We start from the raw sequence: 10,895 nt of genomic DNA on the forward strand, positions 1-10,895 counted from the left end.
TCTAGCACTTTGGGAGGCTGAGGTGAGAGGATCGTTTGAGCCCAGGGGTTCAAGACCAGCCTGGGCAAATTCGTCTTTACAAAATATTTAAAAACTTAGCCAGGGGTGGTGGCACCACCTGTAGTCCCAGCTACTTGGGAGGTTGTGAGGGGCGGATTGCTTGAGCCTGGGAGGTTGAGGCTGCAGTGAGCCGAGATTGAACCACTGCACACTAGCTTGGATGACAGAGAGAGACTCTGTCTCAAAAAAAGGAAAAAAAAAAGTTCAACAAATTATTTTCCTCCCATAATAATCCTTTTTTTAAAAAACAAAACAAAACAAAACGAAAACCAAAACCCGTGTATGTGTTTCTGTGCTCCTGTTTGGCTAGTGCCCTAAGCACATGTTTAATTCCATCACCAGGTTGTTCAGCCTTGGCTCAATATGATCCCTATAGCTGCCTGTCCCAGGGTCCCTAGGGAATCCATCATGGGGCAGGCTTGTCTTTTAAAGGCAGGTTGTTAAAATTCAGAAGCAGAGGAGGTGCAGGCCTAATTAAATATTAGATAAATGAAGATGATCTCTGCCTGGAGGAAACGTCATTCATTCAAATTGTGTTTGCCAAGAGCTTCCCATGTGCCCAGGACCATGGATGCTGTGGTGAATAGACTGAGGCCCAAGGAGCAGGAGACCCTTGCCTGACGTCCCCTGACCCGGGCCACTGGACTTCTCTGCACTTTTCCTTTCCTACGCTGTTCCCCAGAAGTGGGCAGGTTTTAGATTCCTACCAGGAACTGCAAATTCAAATTCCTGCTGGCTCTGGGCAGTTACAGAAAATGTAGAATTAGGGGGAAGGGAGGTTAGCCAATAGGGAGGAGTGGGGCCTGTGGCCAGGAGAGTGAGTGCGTGACCCACATTTATGTTTTGAAACACTGTGGAACAGAACTGGAGGCAGGTTGAATTGGCCCCATGGACTGTGAGTTTGAGATCCTTGAATGAGAGGGTGGTAAGCCAGGGGTCAGGACATCCAGGAGATGCTCTGCAGGCCAAGCTATGAGGATGGGGTTTGGGGTGGGGGAGATCTGTTCCCCCAGGGAACATAGGAGCCCATCCCAGAGGGCACTGACTGAAAGGGAAAGGCCTGGGTTAACATCCGGAACCTGAAGAGAAGCCAGCACCCTAGGGGAGAGTGACGGCGTATGTGCGTATGAATCAGCACAAAGGCAGGAGGTGACAGAGACTTTGCTTCCTGGAGGATGGTGCATAACCCAGCCAGTGATCTCAGGGGCCAGACAGACTGGTACTTGGAAATCCTAATTCACGAATCAGCTACATTCACCTAGCATCTGTCATGAACTAGGCACATGAACTAGGCACTATGCTAACCACTTTACCGACATTATTTTACGCTGAGATATGGGTGTGGGTATCCCCATTCTACAGATGAGGAAACTGAGGCTCAGAGAGGTCAACTCACACTATCAGTGAAAGTCAGGAATACCCAATTCAAGCTGTTAAGATGGTGCATTACAAATCCACTTAGGACCCAAAGGGCCCTGGAACATAGAACAGCTCCTGGACAATATGAAATTGGAGCTGCCCCAAATTCCAAGATTGAAAGAGGCCTCAGAGAGAGTATCCTTTGCCCAAACCTTGTTAGTCAGGTAAATCCTCCTACAGCTACTACCCCCACCTGGAGGTGGGGATCATTCCAGAAATGATCAAGATACAGAACCATTGTCTTATACCACTTCCCTGCCTGTGGGAATTTCCCAACATCAGACAATTCACTTGGCCCCCAAACCCTCAAAAACATCAGGGAAAATGTGGAGGTTCCTACATTACCAGCCACTATTTTCCTATCACCCATTAACCTGAGAATCATTTTCAACGTATGCATCATGTGAGTTAGGAATGCTTTAGGCTTCAATGAACAAAATACTTGGTGACTGCCTTAAACAACAATGACTCTTGTTATTTCACCTAACACGATGTCTAGAGGTAGGCAGTTCCAGGGATGGGGCAGTAGCCAACAGTCTCAATTGGGACCTACATTTTTTCCCATCTTTCCTCTTTGCTGTTTTTAGTGTGATGGTGATATTTCTCCTCATGGTCATGGGATGGTTGCCACTGCACCATCATGCATCTCTTCACAATAATTTCTAAAAGCAGAAGGAGAGGGGAACACGGACAAGCTCTCACTAATTTTTTTTTTTTTTTGAGACGGAGTCTTACTCTGTTGCCCAGGCTAGAGTGCAGTGGTCCAATCTTGGCTCACTGCAATCTCCATCTCCCGGGCTCAAGCGATTTTCCTGCCTCAGCCTCTTGAGTAGCTGGGATTACAGGTGCCTGCTACCATGCCCAGCTAATTTTTGTATTTTTAGTAGAGAAGGGGTTTCACCATGTTGGCCAGGCTGGTCTCAATCTCCTGACCCCAAGTGATCTGCCTGCCTTGGCCTCTCTAAGTGCTGGAATTACAGGCGTGAGTCATCGCGCCTGGCCCAAATTCTCACTTTTTGTCACAAAGGAATGGAATAGACTTCTCCTTATGTCTCATTGGCCACATCTGGGTCACATGTCCATCCTTAGACCAATCATTGACAAAGGGAAATGGGGTTACCATGACTAGCAGGAACCAATCATCAGTCATCCTCTGGGACTGGGCACATTGAGGGGGTAGAAAATCAGATTTGTGTTAGGAAGAAAGAAGTTAGGGTATTCTCTGAGGCTTGCTAGCTGCTGTAAAAAATACATCCCCACATTTCATTGGTTTAACATAACAGAAGTTAATGTTGCATTTGTGTAACAGCCCAGTGAGGATGTTCATGGTTGGCAGGTGACTTCCTCTACAAGTTGATCTGGGGACGTGTCTTGTGGCTCTGCCTCCTATAAATGTCAGATGGGGCAAGAAAGGATGGAAAGGTCACACCCACTTCTTAAAAGTAATGGTCTGGAAGTGACAGACTTCCCCTCTACTCACATCCCATTGGTGAGAATTCATCAGAGAGCCCTGCCTGGATCCAAGAGGAGCAGGGAAGCAAAGCCCTGGATGGGCAGCTAACTCAAACAACAATGCCACATGAAGTGACTGTTGGGGAGGCAATGAACTGATCTCTTTCAGGCTGATCTTATCTTATCCTTGCTTTTAAGAAGCATCCAGGCTGGGTGTGGTGGCTCACGCCTGTAATCCCAGCACCTTGGGAGGCTGAGGTGGGTGGATCACCTGAGGTCAGAAGTTCAAGACCAGCCTGATCAAAATGGTGAAACCCCGTCTCCACTAAAAATACAAAATTAGTTGGACATGGTGGTGCATGCCTGTAATCCCAGCTACTTGGGAGGCTGAGGCAGGAGAATCACTTGAACCTGGGAAGCTAAGGTTGCAGTGAGCCAAGATCGTGCCATTGCACTCCAGTCTAGGCAACATGAGCAAAATTCCATCAAAAAAAAAAAAAAAAAAAAAGGCAGCATCCGGTCTTTTCCAGGTCTCTTTGCTAGTCACTTTCCACTAGACACTGCCTATACTTGAGCACAGATCATTTTCTGAACACTCCTTTCAGTCACTTCCTTCTCACCCTTTGCCTGGGCAGTTATCTCTGCCCAGAATACCCCCTCCCACCCTCCAACTTTTCTTTTCTGCCTGGTGAACTCCTATTCATTCTTCAAAACCCAAGTTAAAAGTCATCTTTGTGGAGCCTTTTTTACTGTTTTGTCCTAGGCAGGATTTATGGCACTTCGCAGGCTGACTTACCACTGAATTCCACACAATGTGTAGCATACAGTGGGGGCTCAGTTTATGTGCTAAATAGACGTAAGTATTTCAGGTATGAGAACTCATTTGGTTGCAAGCAATAGAAAATGCATCTCAGGTTGCTTTAATGTCATATACTGATTTCTGTAATTGGACATTACCCAGAGGTGTGTTCAGGCTTGGCTAAATGCAGGTGCTTGGATGATGTCCTCAAGCCTCAAGATTCAGTCTGTCTTCATTTTGTCTTCTCTCTTCCATTTTAGCTTGGTTCTCAGTCTCTGCCAGATGGCTGTCAACCCCTCCTGACCTTATCCACCGAGGTTCAAGTGCAGCAGGAAACAAAGTCTCTCTCTTCATGAGTGTTCCAGCTTAAATTCCACCATTCACTCTGGTTGGACTAGCTAGCTTCATGTGCCCATCCACCCCTGAAGAAATCCCAGGCTAGAGGGCTGAGATCATGCAGACTGACCAGGATCTGGCGCTCTGATTCGCCCATCCAGAGTCAGATGCCCCAATCTTGAAGATGGTGGGGTATGGTCAGCCCCCAGGAGTGCAGGAAGGTGTGGCTTCCCATGGGAACGTCAGGGTATTGTTACCAGGAGATAGAGGAACACCCCTCTCACCCTTATCAACATTCACCACCCTGCACCTTCACCCTCTGAAACAATCCACATCCTGCCATATCATCCCAGCCACTGCGTACTGAGCACTTACGATGTCCCAAGCACAGTGCTGAGTGCTGAGTGTCTTACACACTCAAATGACATGGCTTCTAGAATTTCTCCCATTTTCCAGGTGAGGAAAATGAGGCCTAGAGAACTGAAGTGACTTGCCCAAGGTTAATAAGTGGCTTTGGAGGAATTTGAAATGAGATCCGATGATTGGCACAACCAATGCTTTAAACCATTGCATTGCAGGACCCTCAATGGTGGCAAAACTGGAATTTCTGCTTTTGGAACCCAGCTCCTGCAGTCTGGAACTGGCTGTGCAGCGGGTCTCACAACCTCAAAGGATGCGTGGGATTAATGCTGTCCCTTGCTCTGAATAACTATGGGCCAGATGAAGTTCAAGTGGTGACATGATAAGAATACTGACTCCTGTTCTAAGATGGGAGGGTGGGGATTCCCCGACAGCTGTAGCTGAAGTTGGGCACATTTCTGTTTAACTCCATCAGGGGACACACTGCCCTGATGCCTTGTTTTTTGAGATGGAGTCTTGCTCTGTCACCCAGGCTGGAGTGCAGTGGTACGATCTTGGCTCACTGCAATCTTTGCCTCCAGGGTTCAAGCAATTCTCCTGTCTCAGCCTCCTGAGTAACTGGGATTACAGGTGTGCATCACCACGCCCTGCTAATTTTTTTGTATTTTTTGTAGAGACGGGGTTTCACCATGTTGACCAGGCTGGTCTCAAACTCCTGACCTCAAGTGACCCACCCACCTCAGCCTCCCAAAGTGCTGGGTTACAGGCATAAACCACTGTGCCCGGCCCCCTGATGCCATTTTGCCCCCTCTTTGGGTACACAGGGAGCAGGAGGGTAACTGACACACCGCAACCATCTGCCCAGCTCCTAATAATAACTGGTGAGAGAAACAAGTTCCAGGCAAACATTGCTTTAAAACCAATAAGTGCCTTTTATCACACCCGGGCAGCCATCTGGGTATCCTCCTCATGTGCCAAGGTGTGGGTGGAGGAAGGGATGGCAGGGGGAGGGAGGAGGTGCCGTTCTGACCCGCACCCCCTAGCAGGGGTGGCTTACAAGTTCTCTTCCTTTCGCCACCATGAACAGGGCATTGCAGAGAGAGAGAGAGAGGCAGGCTCACTGGCTTTGAGCTCCCTGGATACAGTGTCTGAGCGGAGGCAAAGTGCGGTTCCTTCAAGATGTCTGTGGTAGGTGATGCCAGCTCCTGGCCACAGAACACCTACTACGGGGTCAGGCACTATGCTGTCCACTTTACACGTGTTAGTTCATCTCATCCTGACAACAGATCTGTGCTCGCCCGTTTCGTAGGTGGGAGGCTAGAGGCTCAGAGACATCCAGTAATTTACCCAAGTTCCCACTAGATGGCACAGCGAGAGCTTGAACCCAGAACCCCAAAGAATACCCTCCCCCGACCAGAGTATGCAGTTACAAGTCAGTCATCTCTCCACCCTAGCAAGCCAGGGTAGGTTTTCCATGTAATAGACAAGCAGCTGACATCACCCAAGGGAAGGTATTCCACCTCCAGCCCTGGCCCAGCCATCCCCACTGCCCTTCACCCTTAAGCCCATCTGTGGGCTTCTGTAGCCACCTGACCCACTACGGCCTCCCACTCCCCTCCATCTCCGCCAGTTGAAGAAGCACAGAAGAAAAGACTCCGACACTCCCCAGGAACTTTCGGAGAAGGCCAAAGAGCAGCAGGCAGAGGCAGAGCTCCGGAAGCTAAGGCAGCAGTTCAGGAAGATGGTGGAAAGCCGGAAGTCTTTTAACTTCCGAAACCAGCAGAAGATCGCGAGTCAGTAGTAAGTGATGGTTGGAGTTTCACAGTGAGTGACCTTGGAGGAAAGTTGGGGTTGGGTTTCGTGGTGCTTGTCTTCTGCCTTGTGACCCCTGGGGCAGGGAGCCACCTCTGAGCCCCATTGGAGGACTCATGGTCTTTTATCTGCAGAGCCTAGTTTCAAGAGAAACCCACTTGAGATGGCTTCAGTGGAGAGGGGGATTTATTATCAGAATGCAGGGTGTTTTGGGGACCCCCAGGGGCTGGGCACCCAGATCTCAGGGAAGGACCTAATTGAGGAAGGAGTTCTGGTTTCTGTTTTTCTCCACACATGACTTTTGTTCTCTCTCTCTCTGAATTTCAGCCCCAGCTGGTGAGAAGTGGCTGCTCCAACTCTTAGGTTTACCAGCTGCACAGAGAAAGGGTCTTGAATCAATTTGAACCCCACATTCCTGGGAGAGGGAGACTCTGATAGGCTCAGCTTGGGTCAGGGGTCTCCTCCTAGTCTAATCAGCTGTGGCTTGAGGGGGCAAGGGACACAAAAATGTCTGGGGCTGTCACTCCCTTGGTCCAACAGGGAAGTGGAGAGTTCCCAGAGAAGATGGAAACCCCAGTGACGTTTCCTAATTGTGTGTCCTTATGAGAACTGAAAGATAGAATATTTGAAATTGGGTTGCATCAGAAATTACAGAGTGTATTGTTTCTTTTCTTTTTTTTTTGGAGATGGAGTGTCACTGTTGTTGCCCAACCTGGAATTGGCAATGGCATGATCTTGGCTCACTGCAACCTCCGCCTCCCGGGTTCAAGTGATTCTCCTGCCTCAGCTTCCTAAGTAGCTGGGATTACAGGTGCCCACCATCGTGCCCTGCTAATTTTTGTATTTTTAGTAGAGGCAGGATTTCACCATGTTGGCCAGGCTGGTCTCAAACTCCTGTCCTCAGATGATCCACCCACCTCGGCCTCCTAAAGTGCTGGGATTACAGGCGTGAGCCACCGCGCCCGGCTAAGTGTATCATTTCTTCAGGCAACAGAAAGGTGTTCCCTGGGGTTGAATACACAAACATTAAACAGGCTTTCTTAGATTCCCTCCAAGGGAATGTAACTCCTTAGCTGCATCCATATTGTTTATAAAGGCAGAAACTGTCCATTGTTAGAAAGGAAATCTTACTGTTAGATGTGAAGTTCACAGGATGGGGAAAAGGACTTTTTATTTTTTATTTATTTTTTTGAGACAGGGTCTGGCTCTGTCACCCAGGCTGGAGTGCAGTGGTGCCATCTCGGCTCACTGCAACCTGTCTCCCAGACTCAAGCGATTCTCCAACCTCAGCCTCCTGAGTAGCTGGGATCACAGGCGTGTGCCAGCACGCCTGGCTAATTTTTTGTATCAATGGAGTTTCACCAAGTTGCCCAGGCTGGTTTCAAACTCCTGAGCTCAAGCAATCTGCCCGCCTATGCCTCCCAAAGTGCTGGGATTACAGGCGTGAGCCACCATGCCTGGCCTGAAAAGGGATTCTTTAGATTTTCCATGGATTCAACTTACTCAGGGCCAGGACTAGCCCATAAGGGACCTCCATGTGATTTTTTAAAAAAGCACACTTTCTCAAGACACTTTACTGCCATCTGTTGGAAAAATTGTCATTATGTAGAGATTTTGTTAGAACAAGAAAGTGTCTCCCAGAAAAGTGTAATAAATCTACAAAACAGTGGGATGTTTTCAAACTGGTGGTGCTTCCGAGGGCTGTACAGGCCACAACCTGCACATCTGTGGCTGGCTGACCTGATTCTCAAGCCTACCTCTGGTGTGCATCAGGAAATGCCTCCTTTTGATGTGTCTCTGACAATTTTTTTTGAATTTAACCCTTCTTCACCCCAGCCCCACCCCACACACAGGCTTCTGGATCTACTAAGTCAATCCATTTGATCTGGTTTCACTTTGATGGAACTGAAGGGGAGGAGGGTGGAAGAATGGAGAGTTTAGGTTCTTATTATTTTATTTATTTATTTTTTGAGATGGAGTTTCCTCTTGTTGGCCAGGCTGGAGTGCAATGGCACGATCTTGGCTCACTGCAACCTGTGCCTCCTGGGTTCATGCAATTCTCCTGCCTCAGCCTCCCAAGTAGCTGGGATTACAGGCATGTGCGACCACACCCAGCTAATTTTGTATTTTTAGTAGAGATGGCGTTTCACCATGTTGGTCAGGCTAGTCTCGAACTCCTGACCTCAGGTGATCCCCCCGCCTCGGCCTCCCAAAGTGCTGGGATTACAGGCATGAGTCACCGCACCCGGCCAAGTTTAGGTTCTTTCGAGTGAAATACCTATACAGTATTTAAGAAGGCACTTTTCCCCAGTGCTGACCCTGGCTTACAACATCCAGAGAGTAACTTAAGGTTTTGGGGCACTTTACTTCCTTTATACCAGTTCCAGCCCTACCTGCAAGACAGACAAACTTTCCTTTTGCTTTTACCAACCCTCTCTGAAAACCTCTTTTTTTTTTTTTTTCTTTTGTTTGAGATGGAGTCTTGCTCTGTTGCTCGAGCTGTAGTGCAGTGGTGCAAATTCGGCTCAATGCAACCTCTGCCTTCCAGGTTCGAGCGATTCTCCTGCTTCAGCCTCCTGAATAGGTGGGGCTACAGGCGCCCACCACCACGCCTGGCTAAGTTTTGTATTTTTAGTAGAGAAAGGGTTTCGACATGTTGGCTAGGCTGGTCTTGAACTCCTGACCTCAGGTGATCTGCCTACCTTGGCCTCCCAAAGTACTGGGATTACAGGCATGAGCCACGGCGCCCTGAAAACCTAACTCTTGTAGAGTGTTATACTCTCTTTTTTCTCTCCACCTTAACAAAGACACTCATCCCCTCTTCCCTCCCACTCCCCGCCTCCTTCCAGGAGGGGCTTAAGCAGGGGAGATGAGTCCCCAGGACTGTTGAGAAGACAGGTGGTCATTGGCCAAATGTGGCTATTTACATTTGTAATTAATTAAAATAAAATAAAATAAAATAAAATTTAGTTCTGCTGAAATAGCCGCATTTCAAGTGCTCACTTGTGAGCAAATGATCACTTGTGCCTAAGTGGATACTATGGGCCCCTCAGAGAACATTTTAATCACTGCAGAACTTCCTATTAGAACGGGATCTACAAACTACGGCCAAATCTGGATGGCTGCCGGTTTTTGTCAATAAAGCTCTATTGGCACACAGCCATGCCTGTTGGTTCACTTTTTGGCCCGTTACAGAAAAAGGTTTGCCACCTCCTGTCCTAGGACATTCTCTCTCTCTTTTTTTTTTTGAGACAGGGTCTCACTCTGTGTCTCCCAGGCTGGAATGCAGTGGCACAATTTCAGCTCACTGCAACCTCTGCCTCCTGGGCTCAAGCAATCCTCCGACCTCAGCTACTTTTAATATATTTGTAGAGATAGGGCCTCACTATGTTGTCCAGGCTGGTCGCAAACTCCTGAGTTCAAGCAATCCTCCTGCCTCAGCCTCCCAAAGTGCTGACATTACAGGAGTGAGCCACTGCTCCAGGCCTGTAGAACATTCTTTTTTGTTTGTTTTTGTATTATCGAGATGGAATTTTTATTTTTTATTTATTTTTTTGAGACAGGGTCTGGCTCTGTCGCCCAGGCTGGAGTGCAGTGGTGCGATCTTGGCTCACTGCAACTTCCGCCTCCCAGGTTCAAGCAATTCTCTGCCTCGGCTTCCTCAGTAGCTGGGATTACAGGTGCCTGCCACCACCCCCGGCTAATTTTTTGTATTTTTAATAGAGATGGGGTTTCGCCATCTTAGCCAGACTGGTCTTGAACTCCTGACTTCGTGATCCACCAACCTTGGCCTTCCAAGGTGCTGGGATTACAGGCATGAGCCACTGCGCTGGGCCTGTAGAACATTCTTTGCTATTCTATAGCAGTGTGTCCAAAACTGTTGAAGCATCTGGACACTTGATCTTGTAATGAAGCAGGTTCTGATCCAATTGGTCCCAGGTTGAGCACCTGAGATTCTGCATTTCTCCAGGCTTCGAAAGGACATTCAAGCTACTGATCCACAAACCACATTGGGCAGTGGGTGTCAGTCTCCAGACTGCCAGAAACTCAGCCTCTGTGCCATTTCCCCTTGTTCCATTGTTGTGCAGTCTTTCAAGCTCCCTTTGCTCTTTTCCAAATCCCAGTTTTCCCACATCCCAGTAGACAGGTAAAGGAGGAGACTCGGATCCGCTCATTTCATCATTAGCACCCCAAGGAGAGAAACTGCTGGAGCTTAGAGGCTACTATGCATCCCTGTGTTGATGCAAACTTGAAAAATCCTGCCTGGCCAGGCGCGGTGGGTCGTGCCTGGAATCTCAGCACTTTGGGAGGCCGAGGCAGGTGGATCACATGAGGCTAATAGTTCAAGACCAGCCTGGCCAACATAGCGAAACCCTGTATCTGCTAAAGATACAAAAATTAACCAGGCATGGTGGTGCACAGCTATAGTCCCAGCTGCTCGGGAGGCTGAGGCAGGAGAATCGCTTGAACCTGGAAGGCGGAGGTTGCAGTGAGCTGAGATCCTGCCACTGCACTCCAGCCTGGGCAACAGAGCGAGACTCTGTCTCTAAATAAACAAAGAAAGAAAGAATCCTGCCTGATGGTTTGCTCCTCATTACTGGAGCTAATTGGCGGTGAAGTCTGGAAAGATGGGCTGCAGAATCAGACAGGTGCCAGG

General features: G+C 48.5%; 1 protein-coding gene across 1 annotated transcript in view; it reads left to right on the top strand.

Moving 5' to 3' along the window:
• Positions 1-10,895, top strand: part of CCDC63 (coiled-coil domain containing 63) — a 62,366-nt gene that overhangs the window by 6,129 nt on the left and 45,342 nt on the right. Inside the window, exon 2 of the mRNA XM_011997877.1 lies at positions 6,057-6,226. Coding sequence (XP_011853267.1) covers positions 6,168-6,226 — 59 coding nt within the window. The 5' untranslated portion in view covers positions 6,057-6,167. The remainder of the gene's footprint in view (positions 1-6,056; positions 6,227-10,895) is intronic.

This window comes from Mandrillus leucophaeus, unplaced genomic scaffold (genome assembly GCF_000951045.1).
Source record: "Mandrillus leucophaeus isolate KB7577 unplaced genomic scaffold, Mleu.le_1.0 Scaffold55, whole genome shotgun sequence".
In the NCBI taxonomy this organism is placed as follows: Eukaryota; Metazoa; Chordata; class Mammalia; order Primates; family Cercopithecidae; genus Mandrillus; species Mandrillus leucophaeus.